At 56.4% G+C, this 25,502-nt stretch overlaps 1 protein-coding gene across 1 annotated transcript in view; it reads right to left on the minus strand.

Moving 5' to 3' along the window:
• The window catches only part of CACNA1B (calcium voltage-gated channel subunit alpha1 B), a 213,547-nt gene that overhangs the window by 101,262 nt on the left and 86,783 nt on the right, over window positions 1-25,502 (minus strand). Inside the window, exons 11-15 of the mRNA XM_069579582.1 lie at window positions 22,023-22,232; window positions 18,026-18,138; window positions 9,644-9,756; window positions 7,635-7,766; window positions 7,103-7,175 (exon numbers count right to left, since the gene is read on the minus strand). Of these exons, the coding sequence (XP_069435683.1) occupies window positions 7,103-7,175; window positions 7,635-7,766; window positions 9,644-9,756; window positions 18,026-18,138; window positions 22,023-22,232 (641 nt within the window). The remainder of the gene's footprint in view (window positions 1-7,102; window positions 7,176-7,634; window positions 7,767-9,643; window positions 9,757-18,025; window positions 18,139-22,022; window positions 22,233-25,502) is intronic.

The raw sequence follows: 25,502 nt of genomic DNA on the forward strand, positions 1-25,502 counted from the left end.
AGATTCGGTCCCTGGACAGGGAAATGTGATCCCACATGTCACAAAGTGTGGCCAAATTTTAAATAAATAAGTCAAACTTGTTTTTTATAAGAAGCATGTTCACTGAGGAGAGCAATTCTTTAGTACTTGTAGGGATTTCCTGAGTGACTTAGCGAGCGACCCGTCTCTGTAGAAGTTCTCTGTGCCCCCAAACGAGCGTTTCACCCACTATCAGTTGTACAAGCTCTTGTGGGCATCAGCTGATATCCTTTCTAATCTCATCAGCTTCATTCTTCAGCTTGCTGGAAATATATATCCCTGAAAAGAGAGTGGACTTTTTATTTCTCTTCGTAATCCTGTCAGTCTTTGCTTTGGGAAGCCATGTTCTTACACTGAATCTTCCCTTTCAGTTCAGTTCAGTTCAGTCGCTCAGTCATGTCCGACTCTCTGCGACCCCATGAATCGCAGCACGCCAGGCCGCCCTGTTCATCACCATCTCCCGGAGTTCACTCAGACTCACATCCATCGAGTCAGTGATGCCATCCAGCCATCTCATCCTCGGTCGTCCCCTTCTCCTCCTGCCCCCAATCCCTCCCAGCATCAGAGTCTTTTCCAATGAGTCAATTCTTCACATGAGGTGGCCAAAGTACTGGAGCTTCAGCTTTAGCATCATTCCTTCCAATGAACACCCAAGACTGATCTCCTTTAGAATGGACTGGTTGGATCTCCTTGCAGTCCAAGGGACTCTCAAGAGTCTTCTCCAACACCACAGTTCAAAAGCATCAATTCTTCAGCGCTCAGGCTTCTTCACAGTCCAACTCTCACATCCATACATGACCACAGGAAAAACCATAGCCTTGACTAGACGGACCTTTGTTGGCAAAGTAATGTCTCTGCTTTTGAATATGCTATCTAGGTTGATCATAACTTTTCTTCCAAGGAGTAAGCGTCTTTTAATTTCATGGCTGCCCTTTATTGTTATGCAAATGTAGTTTACTGAAGCTTTTTTCACCTTCTATTTTGACTGATGTTACCATTACACCAGCTTTCTCTTGGTTAATGTTAACTTAGTTTATCTTTTCGGAGAAGGCAATGGCACCCCACTCCAGTACTCTTGCCTGGAAAATCCCATGGATGGAGGAGCCTGGTGGGCTGCAGTCCATGGGGTCTCGAAGAGTCGGACACGACTGAGCAACTTCACTTTCACTTTTCACTTTCATGCACTGGAGAAGGAAATGGCAACCCACTCCAGTGTTCTTGCCTGGAGAATCCCGGGGACGGGGGAGCCTGGTGGGCTGCCGTCTATGGGGTCGCACAGAGTCGGACACGACTGAAGCGACTTAGCAGCAGCAGCAGCAGCATTCATTTAATTTTAAAGTATGTATTATTTCACACATTCAGAAAGGTACAATGAATAATATTTAAAGCTCTGTGTACCTACTCCCAGCTTAAGAAATAAAATATTAAAACGTAGCTGAAGGGGAAGGGGATTCAAGAGGGAGGGGACATATGTACACCAATGGCTAATTCATGCTGAGGTATAGACGAAATCAAACCAATATTGTAAAGCAATTAGCCTTAGATTAAAATTAATAAATTTTTAAAAATATAAAAAAGTTAAAAAAAATAAAAGCATTCAATATTTGCTTTGCATTTCCTCATGGCTAACAGCAATGTATAAGGCAATATGGGAAAAAATTTTTAAAGCTAATAAAAAAAAAATGTACCTGAAGGTCCTTGAGTAGAAGTCCTCAGTCTCATTCCTCCTCTCCCCACACCCACCTAGCCCTGACTCTGGTGTTAATCATTCCCATGCAGGCTTTTACATTTCTACTTGTATACATGCCATAAACAATATTGTTACACAGTATGTTTGGAAACAAGATGTTTTCATCCTTATTTAAATAGTAGCATACGCTAAACCATAATGGGAAAGAATGGAAAAAACAATATATATATGTCTGTATATGCATAACTGAGTCACTTTCCTATACAGCAGAAATTAACATAACACTGTAAATCAACTCTGCTCCAATTTTTAAAGTTAGTTAAAAAGTATCATATGATTTGCACTATTCTGAATCTTGCTCTTTTAAGAGTAACATTGCTTCTGATCCATGTTAGTATAGTTAATTCCAGGCCATTCATTCACGGTGCTGCTGCCCAGACAGAACACACTCCTCTTATCACTCTCCTGAGGAGGAGCAACGCAGAGGTCTCCAGAGTTTCACCGCCGCATGTGATGCAGCCTCGATGCTCTCGCAGGCCTCTGCGCACTTGGCCAGGGACCTCCCAGGGCATGTACCCGCAACCGGAGCTCCTTCCGTGGGAGTGCCAGTGGGTTAGATACCTGACATCAGTTTCCAAAGCGATTTGTATTTCAAATTTCCATCAACCCACCAACACCACAAGGGAATCCTCACTGCTCCACATCGTCTCTAAAACTTGGGGCTTCCCTTGTGGCTCAGCTGGGAAAGAATCCGCCTGCAGTGTGGGAGACCTGGGTTCAGTCCCTGGGTTGGGAAGGTCCCCTGGGGAAGGAAAAGGCTACCCACAGCAGTATTCTGGCCTGGAGAATTCTATGGACTGTACAGTCCGTGGAGTCACAAGGAGTTAGACATGACTGAGTGACCTTCACGTCCACTTTCTCTAAAACGTGAGACCGCTAGGTTTCTTCATCTCAGCTGGACTGAGAGGTGGGTTCCATTTGCATTTCCCTGGCTACGAGTAACAGCTGACAGCTTCTACAGGCCCGCGCTTCGGCCCGCTCTCCCGCCCCAAGTCCTTCTCACACGCTTGGCCCGCTCCTGCTGCATGTCCCTGCCGCTGCTCTCCCTTTTTGATTTGCAGAAGTCTTTATTCATTTTGCTTACTCTGCTCAGTTGTTCAGGCAGGTCTGACTTTTTTTAGCCCCATGGACTGTAGCCCGCCACACTCCTCTGCCCACGGAATTTCCCAGCAAGAATATTGAAGCGGGTTGTCGTCTCCTACTCCAGGAGGCCTTCCCAGCCCACAGATGGAAACTGTGTTCCTTGAGCCTCCTGCATTGGCAGGTGGGTTTTTTTACCACTGGCGCCACCTGGGAAGCCCTCGTTCTGGTTGCTGGTTATTTATTCTGGTCACTGTTTATTGACTGATGCTGTGGAAATATCTGCTCCAGCCGATGACTTTTCTGACATTCTATGATAATTTTTGGATGCAGAAAGTTGTATTTCAATAGTCAAATTTTCCAAAGGTTTCATTTATGATCTGTGCATTTCTATCTTTTCCTTAAGAAGGCCCTCAGTTAGGAACAGTGCTCTCCTTTACATTCTAAAATTTGAAATTTGCTTTTCACATTTATGTCTTAATTCATCTGAGCTGATTTTCAAATCTGCTACGAGGTGGAAATCCAACTTCCTTTTTTTCTCTATGGATAACCAAACTGTCTGTCCCACACCATCTGCAGTGGCAACACAAGTGTTCTGAGTACATGAATATTTCATCTGTGAATAAAGGCATTTTTATTTCTTCCTTGGCAATCCTGAGAAATTTTATTTCATCTTTTTCTTATTCTAGTGCACCAAGACCACTGATAATGGCATAGTCTGCTAAGAGTTTCTGTCTGGAAGAGTGCTGGGTTTCCTCAAACACACGCAGAGTGCAGGGTGTGATGCAGCCCCACACACTCACCACCCGGCGTCCACAATTAGCACGGTTTGCTCATCTCATTCTGTCTGCTCCTCACTCTGGTGCTTGGCTGCGCTTTTGCTGGAGCTCAGATGCTCTTTCTGATGGTACATTCTGGAGCTCAGATGCTCTTTCTGATGGTACATTCTGGAGCTCAGATGCTCTTTCTGATGGTACATTCTGGAGCTCAGATGCTCTTTCTGAGGTACATTCTGGAGCTCAGAAGCTCAGATGCTCTTTCTGATGGTACACTCTGGAGCTCAGAGGCTCTATCTGATGGTACATTCTGGAGCTCAGATGCTCTTTCTGATGGTACATTCTGGAGCTCAGATGCTCTTTCTGAGGTACATTCTGGAGCTCAGAAGCTCAGATGCTCTATCTGATGGTACATTCTGGAGCTCAGATGCTCTTTCTGAGGTACATTGTGGAGCTCAGATGCTCTTTCTGATGGTACATTCTGGAGCTCAGAGGCTCTATCTGATGGTACATTCTAGAGCTCAGATGCTCTTTCTGATGGTACATTCTGGAGCTCAGATGCTCTTTCTGAGGTACATTCTGGAGCTCAGAAGCTCAGATGCTCTTTCTGAGGTACATTCTGGAGCTCAGATGCTCTTTCTGAGGTACATTCTGGAGCTCAGATGCTCTTTCTGATGGTACATTCTGGAGCTCAGATGCTCTTTCTGATGGTACATTCTGGAGCTCAGATGCTCTTTCTGATGGTACACTCTGGAGCTCAGAGGCTCTATCTGATGGTACATTCTAGAGCTCAGATGCTCTTTCTGATGGTACATTCTGGAGCTCAGATGCTCTTTCTGAGGTACATTCTGGAGCTCAGAAGCTCAGATGCTCTTTCCGAGGTACATTCTGGAGCTCAGATGCTCTTTCTGAGGTACATTCTGGAGCTCAGAAGCTCAGATGCTCTTTCTGATGGTACATTCTGGAGCTCAGATGCTCTATCTGATGGTACATTCTGGAGCTCAGATGCTCTTTCTGAGGTACATTCTGGAGCTCAGATGCTCTTTCTGATGGTACATTCTGGAGCTCAGATGCTCTTTCTGATGGTACATTCTGGAGCTCAGATGCTCTTTCTGATGGTACATTCTGGAGCTCAGGTGCTCTTTCTGATTGTACACTCTGGAGCTCAGAGGCTCTATCTGATGGTACATTCTGGAGCTCAGATGCTCTTTCTGAGGTACACTCTGGAGCTCAGAGGCTCTATCTGATCATACATTCTTTTCCTTCGTCAGTCTGTTAAGATGGTGAGTTACAGTAATAGACTTTCTAATGTTAAATCATCTCGCATTTCTAGGGTAAATTCACGTTGATCGTAAGGACAATCTTTAAGGACAGCCGGGTTGGACTGGCTCTCATTCCCCTCCGGATGTCTGTCTCTGTCTGTGTGATGGTAATAAATACTGTTTCTTCTGTCATATTGTCTTCGTCCAGCATTTTCATACCAGAATTAGTCCAGGTCCATAAAGGGGGGATCTCTTTTCTATCTTCTCTGGAGTCATCTGTATAAAGTTGGAGCGACCGTTCGTGAACAGCTGGCAGAATTCACTTGTTCAACTGCCAGCGTGGTGGCCAGGATAGGTAGATTTTTCAATCACTGTCCACGGACTGTCCCATTTCTGAGGCCGTCTGGGTTTCTGCTCCTCCCTGGCTTGCTGCAGCCCTGCCCGCATCGCGCCTGCAGCGCTCCCAGCAGTCGGCCACGGCTCCCGCGACTCCTGGGTACGCCTCCTCCAGCTCAGACAGCGCTCTCCTCTAGAGCAACAGGAGCTGTCCTTCAGAATTTTAGTTACTTTTCCCCAACCTCCTGCCATCAGACTGGCATTCTTCACAGGAAATCCTTCTTTCTACAACAGATTTTAAGATGTTCTCTTTACTGGGCAGTGTCCAGGTCTCGGCTCTTTCTGGAAGGTCGCTGGCGCCTTCTCTGCACCTCTGAGCCACAGTGGGCTCAGGCCCTCCACGCCTGCCAGCTCCCCCATTCTCACCAGGACCACATCAGTGTGCGGTTCACCCTCTGTTTATTTAAATAGCTGTATTTTCGCTTCCAGAATTGTCAGTTACTTGTCATAGTAGCCTGATATTCTTGGTTCTGAGGCGCCCCTCTTCCTTTAACCTTTGGCCATCTGAGGGCTGAAGGCGCCTGCATGCGCCTGCTGTTTCCGTGTCTTAGGACAGAAACTCCACCTGTGGGCACGGTCGGCGCTCTTCCACGGGGTCAGCCTCACCGGGAGCAGAGTCCAAACTGTCCTCCCGCTCTACCCCACCCCCGTCACACGCCTCCATGTGCCCTCTCCAACCCCATTCAGAGAAGGGGCTCTACCCTGGGCGCTCAGGCCACTGGCCCAGTGCCATCCTGAGGGCATTACATGCCCGTACCTGGCGATCCACTCGGCCTCCTCCAGCCCTAACTACTCTCTCAGCCACCTTAAACGGCTAGACAGTCATCTGTGTCATCTGTGGGCGCCTTGACAGAGACTTAGGCAAGAACAGCAGCGTGCTCACAGGCACCCCAGCCCTTTGAGCTCACAGGACTTGAGATGGGGTCAGGTGGGGAGTGGGCGGTGGCAGCGCAGGGTCTGAAGTCCTGTCAGGCCAGGAGAGGATGGCCCTCTGGAAGGAGAGGGCTCTCCCCTGTCCCTGGGGGCGGAGGAGCTGCAGGGCTCCCCCATGATGGGAGGGCTCAGAGGGTGAAATCACCACACTGAGTCACTCCATCAGCAAGTGGTTCAAACAGTCGGCTGGAAAGTCCCTTTCTTTGAGAGAGGGGCCAGCAGGTCCCCGCTCCTCACGCTCGCCGTGGCTCCAGCACTGGCTGAGGGCAGGCAGCCCCCTGGCCAGACTGCCCCTGGTGTGGCAGCTTCTCGAAGCCCCATCACAGGCACCCAGCCCTGCCCTGGTCCTGCTTGGTCTCAGACGTGGCCAAGGGCACTGTGTGGGACAGAGATGTTTGCCTTATCACATGGAGGAGGCCCGTTGTGGAGGCACAAGGGAGCCATAGCTCTGTGACGAGGAGAGCGCTCAACCAAGAGTTCTCAGGAGGGAAGGCAGAATCCACCAAGAATGGGGCCCCGACCCACGTGCCCCCAGGGGCTGCGGGGAGTGTGTGTTCAGACACAAGGAGAGGTGAGGGGCTGCTGGGCCAAGCCCCTGGAGGGAGAAGCCTGGGGACAGCTTTCCGCTGTGTTTGCAAAGGACAAAGACAGCTGTAATCAGTTCCAGGTCTCCGGCAGAGAGTTCAGCGACGACTGAAGCCAGGGCCTCCTGGGGCATCCACCTGCCCCTGGCAGGCTCACTCCCAAGCCGGGTCCCAACCAGGGCCTGACACCAGAGGCCCACTATGCCTGTGTCCTTGCGGGCACTGAGGGGCTGACGGCAGGCTGCCTCCCCCACGCCCACAAAGCCCCGCGGCCGCGACTTAGTCCAGAGCCAGGAGCCTTACCTGGAAGACAGTGAGGATGGCGGCAGGGAAGGTGTCAAAGTTGGTTGTCGGAGTCTCATCCTGAAAGTTGAACCTGAGAAGAACAAGGGTCTTGGACAGACAGAGGCAGGTCCACTGGGCCCAGGAGGGCTGGCTGCTACTGCTAAGTTGCTTCAGTCGTGTCCGACTCTGTGCGACCCCAGAGAGGGCAGCCCACCAGGCTCCCCCGTCCCTGGGATTCTCCAGGCAAGACCACTGGAGTGGGTTGCCATTTCCTTCTCCAATACATGCAAGTGAAAGGTGAAAGTGAAGTCGCTCAGTCGTATCCGACTCTTAGAGACCCCATGGACTACAGCTTTCCAGGCTCCTCCGTCCATAGGATTTTCCAGGCAAGAGTACTGGAGTGGGGTGCCACTGCCTTCTGCAGGAGGGGTGGCACCTGGAAGCTGCGTCTGGGCCAGCAGCCCTTCCTGGGGCCCTAGTGCGGGAAGCAGGGTGGCGGTCCAGCAGCACTGTCCCCTGGCCCTGCCCCTAGGGGCCCGGCCTCACTTACTGTCCCCCGAAGAGCTGCATGCCCAGCAGAGCGAAGACCACGATGAAGAGGAAGAGCAGGAAGAGCAGGCTGATGATGGATTTCATGGAGTTGAGCAGGGACACCACCAGGTTCCGCAGGGAGCTCCAGTACCTGCGGGGGCAGCCTGGTCTGAGTGCGCCAGGACACCGGGACCCCAAGGGCCATGCCTGCGGCTTCTGGCACCTCCTGCCCTGAGGGCCCCACACGCACTTTCTCCAGGGGCCCACACCCCCTCTGCACTGCAGCGCACCACCCGGCCCAGGGTGACGGCAGAGACTGCACGTTCAGAGCTGGGCTCACGCGCGCCTCCCACACCGGCTCTCCAGTCTCCCCACTTTGCAGCTACACCTGCCTGCATCCCTCAGCTCCCCTAGGCCAGCACGCAGGAAGTGAGGGCCACAGCTGTGTGTCCTAGCTATGCAGGAAAAGGGGCCGCACTGGAGCGTCCATCAGCACCACCACCCTCAGCAAAGCCGGCTGGGCTTAGGTGTCCCCCAGGGCCCGAGCCACGTTGCACGGAGCAGCCCTCCAGGCTCAACACCCCTCCAGCCCACCCCTCAAACGCTCCTGGGGCCCAGAGACCATGACCCTCTCATTCAGCTGAACCCCTGTGCCTCACAGGCCCCCTGCAGTCTGCAGATAAGTCTTGCTGTGGGCTTGCCAGGTAATGGGTCCCTCCAGCTGCAACCCCAGGACAGCCCAAGCCCCAGGGAGACACGCCACGTACCTCTCTGCCTTAGCACTTGCTGTCCTCCACCCTGGCCTGGGGAGAGGCCTAGGACACCCCTGCACCCTCGTCCCCAGGGCTGTGTCACAGAGACCCACTACTCTCTTACTGAGTGCATGAGAGTTAATAAGAGATGGGCTAGAAGACTCCAGAAAGCCTTCTCCTGACGGGCAGGGTCTAGGTCAGGACAAGAGCCACCCACTTTCCAGAAGGAAATAGAGCTGCGAAGACGCCAGGCCCACAGCCAAGGTGCTGGCAGCACAGCGCCACCTCCTGCAGAAGCAGCGGAGGACGCAGGGCAGGTGGCGGGAGCACCCAGGAGCGTCTGTGGGCCAAGCCAGACAGGAGTCCTGTCCAAAACTCCTCAGCATTGCACCACCCTGACTTTCAACGGCCTCAGGTGTGGATTTAAAACAGATGAAAAAAGATCTAGTCCAGCCTCCCCAGGAGGCTGAGGAAGTCACTGGAGGTGCTTGGAAGCAGGCCACCTGCACAGGCTCCGTCTGGACCATCCCACAGCTGTCATGAGCTGGGCACGTGCGGCCACATGCTCCAGGCGGCCTGGCCTGGGAGCCTCAGAGCCTCAGGGTGGCTCGGGACCCACGGTGGAGTCACTATGCCCACGGTCAGCAGGGTGAGGGCAGCTCTGCTGCTGCCGTGACAGCTGCGGAGGGGAGCAGCCCCCTCCCACCGCCGCTCCGGCAGAGAGGGGGAGACTCAGCCCCCTCATGGGCAGAAAGGAGCAACCTTCCTCCAGGGCTGAACAGCCAAGTGGGAAGAACCTGAACACACGGTCAGGGCCGCGTCCTGTCACTGAGGATGGCTGGCAGGGTCAGCCCTGAGTGGAAAAGGCAGGCCTGGGCGTCAGGTCAGAAGGTCAGAGTCCCACTGGGGCCAGGACAGCGGCTGCAAGGCAGGTAAGCAAACTTGGGGGCAACAAGATAGGAAACCTCTATCTGATAACCTCTGTTTTCTCCATTAACTAGGGAACAGTAACCATTTGAGGTTGAAAGATGGGCTCGTGGGTTTCAAGACAGGAGCCAGTGTGAAACTGTGGGGAACAAGCTAATGAGAAAGCCAGAAATGCTGGGGCTGAAAACAGCCCCCCGGATAGACCCCCGGAGCACAGGGAATCCGCCCACAACCCCGAGCACAGGGAACCCGCCCCCACCCCCAGAGCACGCGGATGACAGGAGTCCCCGCCCCCCACTCCAGAGCACACAGCAGGAACCCCCGCCCCACTAGCCCGTGGACGACATACTTGGTGACTTTGAAGATTCTCAGCAGCCGCAGCGCCCGCAGCACACTGATGCCGAAGGAGGTCCCTGGCTTGATGGCCGCCCAGACCACTTCGAAAATGCTCCCCACGATGACCTGCAACAGAGACAGGGCGGCCCAGGGCAGGGCTGTGGCCACGTCCCTCCGGAGGCATCGGTCCTGGCTCCCCTGTCCGAAGCTCAAGCCAGGTAAGTCAACGTGAGGCAGGGGCCTCACACAGAGTTCCTGCAGCCTCTGGGAGCCACAGACGGTGCCTGTCCTTCCCCCAGACGCACCACGAGGGCACAGGACACAGAGCGGGTCTGGCCTGCAGGTTTCTCAGCAAATCTTAAAGACTCCTCGTGCGTGCCTCCCCTGTGGTTTATCACAGCCAGGTGACCCCTCTGGGCCAGCAAACCGCTCAGACAGCCTTAACTGTTAGGCTGTGTCCACACAGACCAGCAGACTCAGCTTCCTTCTAACATCCCCTGTTTGGTCTTGTCCCCTCCAAGATGTTCCAGTTCGTAACTGTATATTGTCTTCCCCCGAATATTAGGAGCCAGCAAGTGCCACCAAGGACAGACCGGGACTAGCCTGCCCTCTTGTTTCACCAAGGGTCATCCCGATCGCTGGCCACACTGGTGGACTGGGGCTTGTGGGCAAGAGGCTGCCCCCACTTCCGGTCACTCCCAGCATCAGGGTGTCTGGTGCAAGGCGCTCAGAAAGGACAGAGCAGTGGGGCTGGAGCACAGCGGAGCCCTCGCCAACGGTGCCCAGACGGAGCTCCCTCCCTGGCAGCACGCCTTGCTGGGCACACCACGGTCAGCGTGAGTGCTGTGTGCTCTTCATGTGTGTGGTTAATCCTCACCCCTGCTGACCTGGCTTCTGCAGCTGATGTGGAGAACTCCCCTGTGAACATCAGTCTCCTAAATCCCACTTTCCTGTGTGGCTCACTCATCACCCAAGGTTTGAGTCACTTCCACCCATTTCATACCAACTAAAAACACGATCGGCTTGACATCCACATCCTCACCAAGCCTGACAAACAGTGACTGATCGGGGCAGTGGCCTCTGCGGGCTAACACTGGTCCACGCCCTGCGCACCTGCTGTGCTGGCTGTACCAGCTCCGAGTCACCCAAACGCACAGCCTCCAGCTGCCCGCCTCCCCAGCCTGGATACAGCACACCGCTCGGAGGACTTCGGACCTGCCCACAGCTGCCGCGCCGCTTTGCCCCTACAGAGCGGCAAATGGGATGAGCTTGTCATGTCTGCCCTTGACACGCCAACCATCACCACCAATTTTCCTCAGCATCACACGTCCCCAGGGTTGAACGCTGCCATTTCCTAGATCTCCTTTCTTCCCATTGTCAGTCTCCCAATATATCTCCTATTTTACATTAATCCTCAAAATTTGCTCACATTGGTTTATAATTTAGGTGGCCTTTCAGATAGTCCCCAAGGGTCCCACTGCCTGGGGTTCACCCCCTTGTCCACCCCTGTCCCCTGGAAGGTAGCTTGGACCTAGTGAGCCACTTTAGCAAACGGAGCCCAACAAACATGGTGGGATGGCACCTCCGAGAGGAGTTACAGGAAGACCGCGGCTTTGCCTTGGTGCCCTCAGCCCTCTGAGGGTGGGGGGCAGCCTGAGCAGGGGCCCACGTGACCAGCAGCCACCAGAGTGGGCCTGGAGGATGTCTTCCAGAGGTCTGTCAGCAGCCACAAGCACAAGCTTGGAAGGGGCGCTCAGAACCTCACGAGGCACCCAGTGAGCCGCAGCCCGACTGCCAGCCCGCCGGAATGAGAGGAGAGACGCTGGCTGCTTAAGGCCCCAAACCCTGGGGTAAATAGGAACCCAGGAAGAGAAGTCTGCACCAGCTCTGCAAGCAGGCACACAGTGCTGCTGAGCCAGAGAGCCCGAGGCGGGAGTGGCTTTGGGGTCAGGGAGCAGCTCGGAGCAGCGCGTGAGCGCGCGCCTCACCCACCCTGAGCACACTCCTTCAAGGGTTCCGGACTCTGAAGACTCCGAGGCAAGGTCTGCAGCAGGGCGAGGGGAGTTACAGGAGACTACGAGGGGAGAGGCAGAGAGCCCATGGCGCCCACAGCCACGTGGACAGCAGGAGACGCGCCCCCGCGCTGGAGCTCTGGCCAGGATGCGTCCACGCAGCGCGTGCTGCTGCCCCTGGCCCACCCAGCCGAGAGGAGCGGGGCCGAGGGAAGCACTGCTGGGTAAAGAGCGGCCACACGTGGCTGGTTTGGAAACTGCTCAGCCTCCCCAGAACAAATGAGGCCTCGTCTAGAGATGGTATGCCGTTTGAGTCAGTGCCAATGAGGTGGATGAATCGAGAGCTTATCAGACGGAATGAAGTGAGTCAGAAAGAGAGAGAGAAAAACATCCTACATTAATACCAGCATAGATAGAAGCTAGAGAGCTGGCACTGACGAGCCTATCCCAGGCAGCAGCGGCAAAGCAGAGGGCAGACCTAAGGGCACTGTGTCATCCGCACGCCTGAGGCTGTTGGTCCCCCCGGCAAGCGCCGTTCCAGCCTCTGATTCAGCCAACCCAGCATTCTGCACGGTGTACTCTGCACACAGGGAGAAGGAAATGGCAGCCCACTCCAGTGTTCTTGCCTGGGAAATCCCACGGACAGAGGAGCCTGGTGGGCTACAGTCCACGGGTTGCAAGAGTCAGACACGACTTGGTGAGTAAACCACCACCCCTCTGCATATGCGTTAAACAAGCAGAGTAACAACATACAGCCTCGACGTACGCCGTTCCCAGTTTTGAAACAGTCTATTTTTCCATGTCTGATTCTAACTGCTGCTTCTTGATCTGCATACAGATTTCTCAGGAGGCAGGTAAAGTGGTCTGATATTCCCATCTCTTTAAGAATTTTCCACAGTTTGTTGTGATCCACACAGTCAAAGGCTTTACCATAGTCAATGACCAACCTAGACAGCATATTATAAAGCAGAACCATTACTTTGCCAACAAAGGTCTGTCTAGTCAAAGCTATGGTTTTTCCAGTAGTCATGTACGGATGTGAGAGTTGGACCATAAGGAAAGCTGAGAGCTGAAGAATTGATGCTTTTGAACTGTGGTGTTGGAGAAGACTCTTGAGAGTCCCTTGGACTGCAAGGAGATCCAACCAGTCCATCCTAAAGGAGATCAGTCCTGAATATTCATTGGAAGGACTGATGCTGAAGCTGAAACTCCAATACTTTGGTCACCTGATGTGAAGAATCGACTCATTGGAAAAGACCCTGATGCTGGGAAAGGCTGAAGGCAGGAGGAGAAGGGGATGACAGAGGATGAGATGGTTGGGTGTCATCACCAACTCTATGGACATGAGTTTGAGTGAGCTCCAAGAATTGGTGAAGGGCAGGGAAGCCTGGGGTGCCAAGAGGCAGACACGACTGGTCCATGAGGTGGCCAAGAGCCAGACACGACTGAGCACCTCAACTGAACTGGGCTGATAGTCAATGAAGCAGATGTCCTTCTGACCCAGCGGATGTTGCCAATTTGACCTCTGGTTCCTCTGCCTGTTCTAAAGTCAGCCGGTACATTTAGAAGTTCTTGGTTCACATACGGTTGAAGCCCAGCTTGAAGGATTTTGAGCATTATCTTGCCAGCATGTGGAATCACAAATGACAGAAAGTGAAGAGGAACTGAAGAGCCTTGTGATGAAAGTGAGAGAAAGGAGTGAAAAGCTGGCTTAAAGCTCAGCATTCAAAAGGCAGAGATCGTGGCATCCAGTCCCATCACTTCATGGCAGATAGATGGAGGAAAAATGCAAACAGTGACAGACCTTTCCTCCTGGGCTCCAAAATCACTGCAGATGGTGCAAGCCAAAGCTGCTCGGTCATGCTCAACTCTGCAACCCCATGAACTATACAGTCCATGGAATTCTCCAGGCCAGAATATGGAGTGGGCAACGTTTCCCTTATTCAGGGGATCTTCCAAACCCAGGGCTCAAACCCAGGTTTTCCACATTGCAGGCAGATTCTTTGCCAGCTGAGTCACAAGGGAAGCCCAAGAAAGCTGGAGTGAGTAGCTTATCCCTTCTCCAGCAGATCTTCCTAACCCAGGAATTGAACCAGGGTCTCCTGCATTGCAGATGGATTCTTTACTAACTGAGCTATCAGGGAAGTTCTGCAGATGGTGACTGCAGCCATTAAATTAAAAGACGCTTGCTCCCTGGAAGAAAAGCTATGACAAACCTAGACAGCATGTTAAAAAGCAGAGGCATCACTTGCCAACAAACCCAAAGCTATGGTTTTTCCAGTAGTCATGTATGGATGTGAGAGTTGAACCATAAAGAAGGCTGAGCTTGGAATAATTGATGCTTTTCAACTGTGGTGCTGGAGAATACTCTTGAGAGCCCCTTGGACAGCAAGGAGATCAAACCAGTCAATCCTAAAGGAAATCAACCCTGAATATTCATTGGAAGGACTGATGCTGAAGCTGAAGCTTTAATACTTTGGCCACCTGATGTGAAGAGCTGAATCGTTGGAAAAGATCCTGATTCTGGGAAAGATCAAGGGCAGAAGGGGGAAACAGAGGATGAGATGGTTGGATGTTATCATCAACTCAATTGACATGAGTTTGAGAAAACTCTGGGAGATAGTGAAGGACAGAGAAGCCTGGTGTGCTGGAGTCCATGGGGTCACAAAGAGTCGGACACGACGGAGCGACTGAACAACGCATGGACATGGGGCAGGGTGGCGGAGGGGAGAGGATGTCCTGCACGGAGAGAGCAGAACAGCAATACATACATTCCCGTACGTAAGACACAGCCAGTGGGGATTTGCTGTGTGACTCAGGGAACTCAGACTGGGGCTCTGTGACAACCAGGGGGGTGGGACGGGGTGGGACAGGGTGGGAGGTGGGACGGAGATGCAAGAGGAAGGGGACACGTGTACACTTACGGCTGATTCACGCTGGTGTGTGGAAGACACAGACACAGCGTTGCAGAACAATTACCCTTCAATTAGAACAAACAACCTTTTAAAAAAGAGAGACACAACGTGGTCTAAAAATGAAGCCAAGGGCGCAACAGCGCCAGGCGTGCGACACCCCAAAAGATGAGCCGTGGGCCTCGGAGCACATTCCACGACTCTCTAGCCTTTCAAGGGGATATAAGGCGAGACTCCAAATGGGCCCCACGAGTCCTGTCCTCTCCGGGACATGGAACGGTGTTGGCCTTGGCCATTTCAGCAGCAGCTCAGGCCAAGGAGGCTGATCTCTAAGAGCGCTGTAGGCACGGCTTCCGTCCAACCGGGGGAGACCTAGGAAGACACACCCCACTGCACGCTGAAAGGTTAGATGCGCAGAAGCACCACCAACTAGGGCCAGAGTGCAGAGAACAGAATGGGGCTTATGGATTCCCCAAATTCCACGAAATATGAAGCAGGTCAAGAAACCTCAGCTAGAATGCTTACCACTTTTAAGGAAAGAAGACCAGGGGCTCCCAGACCTAAAACAAGGAAAGGGGACCAGGGGGCACCCAGACCCAGAACTAGGAAAAGGGGCCAGGGGGCGCCCAGTAACAGGAGGGAAAGGGGACCAGGGGGCGCCCAGGAATAGAGCTAGGAAAGGGGGCCAGGGGGCGCCCAGGCCCAGAACTAGGAAAGGGGGCCAGGGGGCGCCCAGACCCAGAACTAGGAAAGGGGGCCAGGGGGCGCCCAGGCCCAGAACTAGGAAAAGGGGGCCAGGGGGTGCCCAGACCCAGATCTAGGAAAGGGGGCCAGGGGGCGCCCAGGCATAGAGCTAGGAAAGGGGACCAAGGGGCGCCCAGTAACAGGAAGGAAAGGGGCAGGGCACAACTTTTGAAAGAATGGCATAGCTCATGGACACAACATAAACCAACTAGAATCAAATGGGACCAAGAAGTCAGACAAGACGAAGCCTTGATCTCAATCGGCAGGTGAAATGAACACCCAGAGGCGCATGACAGCCCCAAAGCACTGTCAGAAGACCAAGGAGTGGGTGGTGGCCCAAACCCTGGAAATCTCCACTCCTTCCCAAAGTTGGAATAATTCTCCCACCCATTAGCATATGAAATTACCCAGCCTATAAGAACTAATCAGACCACTTTTCATGGGCACACTCACCCTGTGTGATGGCCCACACTGTCTGTAGAGTGTGTTTCTCTCTGAATCTGAACAAATCCACTTCTTACCTATCACTCTGTCTTTCACTGAATTCTTTCTGTGATGATACATCAAGAACCTGAGCTTCATTAGGTCCTGAAACCAGGTACTGTGGGTTTTGGTTGGGTTTGAGTCCAGCACTTGGGTTCAAGGCCCCATCTGGGGTAAATGGTTTCAATCCCAGACCAAGAGCTAGGAAAGGAGACCGGGGGCGCCCAGACCAAGAACTGGGAAAGAAGACTCAGAGGGCTCCCAGTCCAGGAAGCAGGAAAGGGCCCCCCGGGGACACCTGGACCTAAGACCTGATTGGGGATTTTCCCAATGTTTGCTGGACTCCAAGCAGCCCTTCCGTATGTCCAGTGTCCCCATTTTGAACAGGGAGGTGTAGAACAGCTACCCCTGCCCACCCTCCACTGTATGCAGGGCGTGGGGCTGGATACCTTGTCTCTCGCATTTCGTGGCTCGAAGATCTAGAGAAACTGTGGAGCCTCCACCAGACCTGGGTCCAATTTGGATGATGAGATTCTGCCTCTGAGCTGATGCTGCAGTAGGGTGAGGCGGGGCGCGGGGAGTGCGGGTGAGCGTATCTTACACAGGAAGAAGCTGGATCAGCAGGCCTTGGCAGGCAGCCCCGAGGACGGCCCGCACAGACCCCCGGATCCTGGCAACATTCTTCCCCGTGCAAGGAGGGCTGGCCTGCTGACTCCCTCCTGACAGGTACAGTAGCGCCGCTGACAGCTCCTTCCCCTGCGACTGCTTTCTGCAGCCTCCGTCTGGCACTCGCGTCGTGAGTTACAGTGTGGTGAGGACACGCGAGCCGCTCACGGAGAGGCCGCGGCTCTGGGGGCACGGCCGGTCACCCTTCACAAGCCAGTCCTTTCAACAGCCTCTAGTGGGCCTGAGCGTAACCCTCCAGCCCTAAGCAAGCCTCAGGCGAGCTGCACCCCTGGCTTCAGCTGGACTGCGACCTCGTGAGGGCCCCCAGGCCACAGGCACCCTGTCAAGCCACACCTGCACTCCTGGCCCTTAGGAACTGTGAGACAATAGATACTGTTCTGAGCCGGTAAGTTCCGGAGTAACTGTTAGCTTATGTGCGAATTAGTCCCTGTCCTGGGACCTAGCCGGTTCCCAGATGACCCTCACTCTGAAGGCTCTTCCCCGACTGGGTCCCCTCTGCCTGCATTTGCCAAGCTTTCTCTTTTCCTTTGTAACCAAGAAGGAAAAGGAGCAGAAGCGCTGGCTCGCTCCCAACCGTCCACCCCGGTCACAGGCGCCGTGTCCCGAGAGCGCTGAGGCGGTCGTCGCCTTCCCCGCCCGAGCACAGGCAGCGTGGCAGGTGCGCGGCCACCGCCCCGGGCTCCGGTGCGGACCGTCCTGCATACGAGCTGGGCAGCCCCGGGCCCATCGCAGTGTCCCCAGTCACTCACGTGTGAAGTGAGTCGCGAGGACCCGACACACTCTCGGGCTGCGCCACGTCGCGGAGAGGGAAAGGCAAACTCCATTTCAGGTTGAAGCTTCCCTTTGCCCAAGGTCCAGCCTCCCTGCCTGGCTACTGAGAAGGCTGCAGAAGGGCAAGACCTCCCTGGGCTGAGGCCTGGCCGCCTCCCACTCAGGCCCTCCACCAGGTCAGAACTCTGCCGCACGCAGGCGTCAACAGCGCCCATCCTCGGGCTCTGGGGCCAGCACAGGGCAGCGCCCTGCACAACTGCAGGGCCGGGAAGGGGCTTCCGTGCTTGTCCACAGTGAGCCTCAGAAGCACCTGCCTTCCAGGTCTCCCGCAGTGCAGAGGCTGCTGAAGGGACCCGGGACCACTGCTCCCCTCCGGCCTCCCAGGAAAATCTGGCACATGTGTCCAGGCCTGCCCAGGCCAGACCTGCAGGATGGGGTCAGGACCACAGCCTCCTTGAGCCTCCATGGGATAGCAGCAGCACATTTAAAAGATCGCCTACCAAGCACAGAGGAGGCCACAGAGGCTTGAGCTGACCTTGGGACCACAGACAGGTCAGGACGGGAATGAGGCTGCCCCGTGGCCGACACCCGCACCGGTAAGGACCGGGCCAGGACAGGCCTCCCCTGTTGGCAGGCTGCCTTTCCTACTGGGGGCAGACTGTGCTCCAGACCCCAGCTCACGCTGGGTATGGCATCGTGGGGGTGGGCTGCGTGTGCCCTCAGGCCAGGACACGGTGGGCCCACCTGGACCCACAGCAGGCATCCCTGAGGAGGAGGCTTACTCACCCCAAAATCGAAGCAGTTGAAGGACGACCGGAAGTAGCTCCTGGGCCCCAGGCCGTACATCTTCAGGGCCATCTCTGCGAGGAAGAGGCCCAGGAAGACAAACTCTGCAAAGTCTAGAGAAGCCGGAGAAGAGGGGGGTTGGCTCGCGGCCTCCTCCCGCCCAGCTCAGTCCAGACCGGAGGGCACCAGACCTCTGGGCTGATCCAGCGGGCAGCTTCCAGGCCTGGTCTGCGGCTCTGAGCTCCAGCCTCAGCCCAGGACAAAGCAGCGAGCAGAGAGGACGTGACGCACAGAGGTGCTCCTTCCAGCTTGCAGGCGAGGGCCCAGGCTCCCAGGACCAGGTTCGGGAGTGAGCTCTGGGTCAAGGGCCCAAGTCTCCCAGGGGACTTAGGTGGTCAGGCAGGAGGCACCCAACCCCCTGGAGATGCTGGATGGCCTTGGACCCTCCCTTCTCCTTTCAGTCTCACTCCCTGACCCACACGCTGACTGCAACTGGAGTCCCTCTGCGAGGACCCTGGGCCAAAGCGCCAGTTTCTCTGCAAGGACCTCCCTGACCCTCTTGGACTCACAGCACCATGTTTGGTTTTAACTCTGTTCACAGGCTCACCCCACTAAAGGCAAGCATCCTTACCACCTAACACCCCCAGACCCCCATAGTACGAGTCTCCCAGGAGGCACCCACACTTCCTAGGGGCCCTGGGGAGTCACACAGAGACCCCTGTGGGTGTGGTGCCTTCAGCTTCCTGCAGGCTGGGCCCGGCAGGTGGCTGTGGTGAGCAGGGCCCGCTTCAGCCCAGGGATCCTGCTGCTGGTGGTGCTGACCCTGCTGCAGGGCTGAAGGGAGGCCACACTGGACCCGAGGGTCATCCTGGGAATTCAAGGCCCAGAGACACTACTCCAACCCAGCCTAAGGGGAGAACAAGCAGGGTCAGAGCAAGAAGAACAGTCCAGAAGCTGTCTGAGACCACAGACTGCAGGAGACACAGCAAGCTTAGCCCCTGACTGGCTGGCCAAGCCAGGAATTCCAGGGATCAGAACAAGGTCGCTGTTTTTCATCCTCCACCCAAAGCTGGAATCCATGCATCATTTCAGAGTGAGCCAAAGGCACTGTGGCCTCTGACCTGGGGCCAGGGAAGCAGAGCAGGAAGGGCAGAGCCCCCACGGGGGCCAGGGGCACAGGGGTCCAGCCACCAGGCAGCCACCCGCCCGGCGGCCCCAGGGCCTCTGGCAGCCAGACTGGTTGGGAGACTGGCCCTCAAGAAGCTTCTGTTCAAACGGAAGGTGGAAGAGAGGATCACACACGTCCTGCCCTCCGTGCACACCCTGAAACTGTTCTCCCCCATGTGCTGCACAGACACACAGGCCTCCCCAGGCAGCTCTGCAGCAGCTGAGACCCCAAATGAGCAAAGACACCAGCTCCACTGCCCACTGGGCAGCGTGCCTCACAGAAGTGTGATGGTTCATACAGCCCAGGAAGGTCTCAGGTAGGCGACCCAGGTACATGGACAATCACCACCTGCCTGGCCTCTGAAGCCAGTCCAAATGCCAGCAGGGTACCCGAGCCGTGCCCAGGATGAGTAAGGCGATGGCACAGCAGCCCTCCTGGAGAAGCCATGTGACGGCTGTGCCCTGAGTCCAGCTTGGAACATGAGCCCCTTGGCCCCTGCACTCCAGGGCCTCACGAGGGGAGCTCAGGTCTTGGAAGGAGAGACCGCAGAGGCAGGGCCCCTAGCTGCCCCACCCAGACCTTGGAGCTGAAGCTACCCAGTGGCCCGTCTTGCTCCCCTTTATTGGAACCAGCCCAGGAAGTGCTGAAAGGGAAGCTCTCCAAGAAAGGGGGCACCTGGAACACAGCCTCCACAACATGCCCACTACCCTCAGCTTCATATGCTCAGCCTCCCCTCAGGGGCCAAGAAAGGGCGTCCACATGTTCCCTCCTAAAGTACTCATTCAGCCTGCAGGCCCTTGCGCTGCCCTGAGCTGGCCCCAGAGACAGCTGACCCCTCCCTCCAGGAGGTCATGGGCTCAGGGAGCAGAGCAACTACATTACAGTGTCTGCGCTGTAACAGGAAGACAGCAACTGTGGGGACAAAGGGACAGAGGAGAGGGTGGCCAGGTCCATCCGGCCAGGCCCAGGAGTTCACGGCATGACAGCATCCACTCTCAGGACCCCTTCACCATCTGGGCATCAGTCTCGGGGTCCTTAGTGCCTTGGGGGTGGTGCATTTGACAGGCAGACAGCGAGGTACATGGCCAGCCTCAGGCCAGGGCCCCATAGTGAGCTCTGATGAAGGGGGCTCTCCTAAAGGGAGCCCCCACTTCTGCCTCTGCCTCCTGCAAGGCCTGCCCTCCCAGGCTGGGTCCGCCCACCTCAGCTTCAGCCCAGCACTGAGCAGATGCCTCCAGACCCAGCCAAGGCCACCCTTCCCTCCAGCCATTTCCCCTGGGGGAGGCTGATGAATGCAGGCGTTTCCAGGAAACCACAGAGAAGATGAGGCAGTGAGGGGGCAGATTTGCAGCCAGGGACGCCTGCGGCCCAGCCAGCACCTAGGCACTTCCAGCCTCATGCTCCTGACATCAGACACACAACCAGGCCGTGCAGGCCCCCTCCAGCCCACTCACTGGGCAAATCTCCAGGAGACAGGAGCAACCGCAAGACAGACTGGGTACCACCGGCTTCTTGTAGGAAGAAAAGGCCTAGCTCGGAAGCCCCAGAGAGCAGCCACACCACTGCCCGAGTGAGGAGGAAGCCCTGGCTCCCCAGCCCCTGCCCAGCCCCCAAGGGTGGGATATCACAGCCTGAGGACTCAAGGAGATTGAATTCAGTCCCAGGCCAGATCCCACACCAAACCATGGGCCCAGGACACGTGAGTCAGGGGCAGGGCACCGGTTCAGTGCACACACTTTGGCTCCCTGGCCTGCCCTCCCCACCTGGGAGCCAGCCGGGGCCCCTCCTGCTTCTCCTCTCTCTGCCCATTCCCATCATGCCAGCAATGGATTGCAGTCGAAGTCTGGGAAAAGCCTGGAGCCAGCCCCCAACACAGCCTTCCCCATCCACATTTTCGGGTGCTCCGGGGGGCCATCCATCCAGAGCCCTAAAGAGCCCAGCAGCAGCAGCCTGGCCTCGCGGTCAGAGCTGCCCAGGCTCCGTGCAGCTGGCCTGCTGGGGGCCGGGCCTGGGAGCCAGGAGGGTTCTCGGGAGGAAGGCTCTCCTGGGCGTCTAGGCGGCCGCACGCACACAGGGAGAGGGAGACGGAGGGGAGAGAGTGAGGCACGTGCAGAAGCCCGGAGCAGGCTGTCTCCAGATCAGCCAGATCAGCCACTAACACGAGTGGCTGACCCGGGGAAGGGGTGGGAGGGGCCCCCGACCGCAGGACAGAAAGCACTCACACAGCGTCTCTGGAGGGCTCGCGAGGCAAAACGAACAAGCAAGCCCTTTCGTTGCACACGCCCTGCAGGGCCCTTGGGTGTGAAGGAACCTGGTCCCTGGGAAGGGGCCTCAGCTCTTCACGTCCTTGGAACTATAACCAGGGCCAGACAGGTCACGACCCAGAGCCCCTGCTGTATCCTGAGGCTCATGGACATGTTTGCAATAATCCCTGGCCAAGGGCACGTCCAGATCCAACCAACCAAGAAGAAAGACGGAAACAACTGGGAGAGCCCTGGGAGGCCCCTGGGAACCAAGACTCTCCTCAGGGGTCCAGGGCAGACGGACCCCTTAGCTCCGGGCTCGAAAGCCCATAGGGCAGGAGACACCGTCCCGGTTCCCCAGACCCCTCACTAGTTTCCCACTACACCGACGGACGGGGTCTGACCAGAGCAGCCCAGCCTCCTGGAACCTGGGCCCAGGCCTGGGCACATCAGGCCTCCAGCAGAGACCCCCGGGGCACTGTGGTCGGCACAGGGGTCCTACCCAGGGCACCCCAGTGCCACAGGCTGCGGGCTGGAAGCGTTCCCGAGGAGGCGGGCCCCGGGAGGGCTGGGCCCAGCTACGTACACAGAGCCGTGGTGAGCCGCTGGGGCTGCTGGTAGTGCACGATGGCCACGCACAGCGTGTTCAGGGCCACCACGCACAGCACCGCCCAGTAGAAGCTCTGGGCCTTCACCAGGCGCCGGATGAAGAACCGGAACATCTTCTCCTTCCTGCGGAAGTATGACGAGCTCTCCGTCTTCCCGCTCTTGAGACTGGCTCGGGCGAAGGGGGACCCTGCAGGAACAGGGGCTCGCTGAGGGTGTGGGGGACCACCGGGCCCCAGGACACACTCTCCATCTGCCAGTGTGAGCCCTGCAGACGCACCCTCCAGGACATGTGTCCCCCGCCCACAAGGACACTTGCTCTGGCCTGGCTCAAGGCACCAGCTTCCATCTCGGGTGCTGTGTGCATCAGATCCACTACCAACATTGGGCTAAAGGGCCCTGCGCCCCTGGAGTGGCTCCTGGCCACACCCCTGCTTCACAAACGAGGGAACCAAGTGCCGGGGCGGTCTTCCTAGCTGCTGGGCCCTGGCTGGGAGGCCTGCAATGAAGCAGGCCAGTGGTCCCCAGCGCCCCGGCCGCCTCACAGCAGGGCAGTCCCCACGCTCCCAGGGCACTCTGATTCCTGGCGTTACCTGGGGAGCCCTGCTGCTTCTGGCCCTTCCTCCCTCCATAGCTCCGGGGCCAAAAGCCACTGACCGCCTGCTTTTCTAGCAGTTGCCTTGGAACACAGCCTAGCTCCTTCATCTGTGTCTGGCCTGGCTGCAGACTCTGGCCCACAGAGCCCAGAATGTCTGCCCAGGAAGCTGCTCCTCTGCCCCGACTCACCCGCCAGACCCAACTGCCCTCTCCCGCTCCCATGCACACAGCGCCTTCACTGCCCCCCAAGGGGAGTGCCTTCCCCCCGGCTCCTTCTCAGCTCCGAGGCCACCCTTCTCTAGGCTCCAGTAACAGGCCTCAGTGCCCCAACAATCACACCCTAGTGCCAACTGCACTGCGCGGGCTTTGCAGTCTGTTCTTTGCCCGAGCCCCAGATCAGACTGAGCTCTGGGGGGCAGGGCTCCCCGCTGTGCCCCCAACCCCTGGTGCCATGTGACAAGGGCATGAGCGGGCATCATGGGTGCCTGGGGGCTCTGAGTGCCCCCAAGTGCTCAGACACAGGCGGCTCGGAACCCCTGGCCTAGCCGCAGCCCCTGGGGAAGAAGCATGGAGCATGCTACACAATGGTGGGCGTGTTTGCACAGGGGGGTGTGAGTGCGCAGACTCAAGAGCATTTTCAGGCTGGTGTCTTCCTGGATTCACTAAATGAAGATGGGCCGAGGCCTCTGGAGCAGCTACATCACACGGAGAGACGCTGTGCGCCAGACACAAGGCGGGTCCTGAGGAGCGCCTGCCAGCCAGCCCTTGTCAGGGTGAGCGGGGCCCTAACGCGGAGCTCCCAGCACTCTAGAGGCCACACCCACGCCCCACCCTCACCTGCGGAAGGCGCTGCTCCAGCACAGCCTCTGGCTGAGCCAGGACACAGCCCCCAGTCCGTGACCTGACACCAGCCAATGCCGGGTCCTCGTGACTGGCTCATCCAACACGGCCTCTTGGCCAACCTTGCCAAGGGCTGCAAAATGCCAAGGCCACAGCCAGACACACCCACTCCCTCCTCCAAGACAGCCACAGGGCAAAGAGGGAAGACAGTACAGGCAAGGAGAGGCCTGCACACAGGCAGAGCCCACATAGACCCACCGGGGACCCACACACTCAGGATCCCCAGACACTGCCGTTTAGAAACAGTCACACACATGTGCTGCCCAGCACACCCCGATGCTGACCACACCCCCAAAGACACACTCAGATCCACACAGGCGCACACCTGCGATCACACACAGGCCCACTCGGGGAAGGCAGGTCAAGAGAACATGTAACCCAAGAACGCACTTTGTGCACACACGTGGCCAGTAGGACAAGCAACACACTCTCCAGGGAGACTCCCTGCGGGACAAGCCCCGTGAGGCCAGCTGGCCGCGCCCAGAGAGGGCCTCAGGGCTGCTGTCCTCTCACACCCCGGGACCAGGGGGCCTCAGGGTGTCCCGGGCTGGGTCCCTGAGGACAGGCGGCACGTCCCAAGAGCAGCGCCTGTGTGCTCACAGCAGCTCTGGCGAAAGGGGGCGTCTGCAGGAGAAGTGAAAATGTGTCACAGTCAGAACCCCTGCTTTGGGCGGAAACCTGCAACATCAGGACTTCTAGGGTCGGTGCGTTTTCCAGGTTCCGCTTAATCAGCACGTATTCTTCACGATAAAAAGGCTTTTTCCACAAAAAATACACATCTTCAAGCTGGGGGCAGTTGAGAATGAATGAGCTATGAATGACAGCAGAATTAAGCCCCAGGTAGAATGGCGTGGGTGCCTGTGCACACGTGGGGTCTGTGCACTAACCCAGGCGGGGTCTCATTAGTCAACATAATGTCTGCGCCAGCCCCGCTGAGCACCATCCCTTCGACGACTGCCCTGAGTGGGGCACAGAAACACCGGGCAACCGTGACCTGCCCCTGCCCCCACCATCCCACCAGGGCACAGGCACAGATCACAGGTGACAGGCAGGCAGCGCAGGACGCCTTCCTGTTTTAGCAGCTGCATTCCTTGGTGTGGGAGGCAGAAATGATGTGGACTGGACTCCAGGCACGTGGCCATGCACCCTGTCCGCCCGACAGGCACATGGCTGGCACACCCTCGCAGCCGAAGAGTCCTCACTGGTAACAGATACGGGGTCTCACGGGGTTCTGGGGGTTAAAGAAACCATGCAGGCTGACCCATCAGGCCTCAACCAGCAGCCAGCATGGAGCTGCGGGGAACCCAGGAGGTGCCAGGCCCTATATCCAGACCCGAGGGAAGCAGACCACCTGAGGGCCCAAGTGCAAGGAGCCCCTTGGGCTCTGCAGGATCCCAGATATGGCACAGAGCCAAAGCCACCAAGATGAAACCAAGAGAGAAAACGAAACTCCTCCCAAGTCATTCAGCAGATGAAAAGAAAGACGTTCACTCTTTAAAACGCAAACTAGGAGCCTGAAGATGCAGCAAAGCCATGTCTTAGATAAACAGATACAGGAAATATAAGGCGGAAGAAATCAAAGGAAAAGGCTGAGAGACATAAAGGAGCAAAGGAAGCGGTAACACAAAGTAACGGGAATTCCAGGAGCAAAGAGAAAAAGGAAAGGAGGTTGAGTAACTGAACAAATGGAAAAAAAACATTCCTCGAGTAGGAAGACCTGAGCTGCAGGCCGAGAGGCCCCCTGGGCTTCAGACCCCAGGCAGAGGGCATTCCAGGAGGGGCCGCATCTGCAACCAGGACACCAGGAATAGGGCAGTGAGCCCCGCAGAACAAGAGAGACAACCACAGCAGCAGAGGCTCTCTCGTCAGGAGAACAACAAAGGGCGCCTGAGCCTGTGCAGAAGCCAGTCACCCGCCTACACGCCGCTAGCGGGGCGCCGAGAGACAGCCGAGCAAGACAGAG

The sequence above is a fragment of the Ovis canadensis genome, chromosome 3 (genome assembly GCF_042477335.2).
Source record: "Ovis canadensis isolate MfBH-ARS-UI-01 breed Bighorn chromosome 3, ARS-UI_OviCan_v2, whole genome shotgun sequence".
NCBI classification, from domain to species: domain Eukaryota; kingdom Metazoa; phylum Chordata; class Mammalia; order Artiodactyla; family Bovidae; genus Ovis; species Ovis canadensis.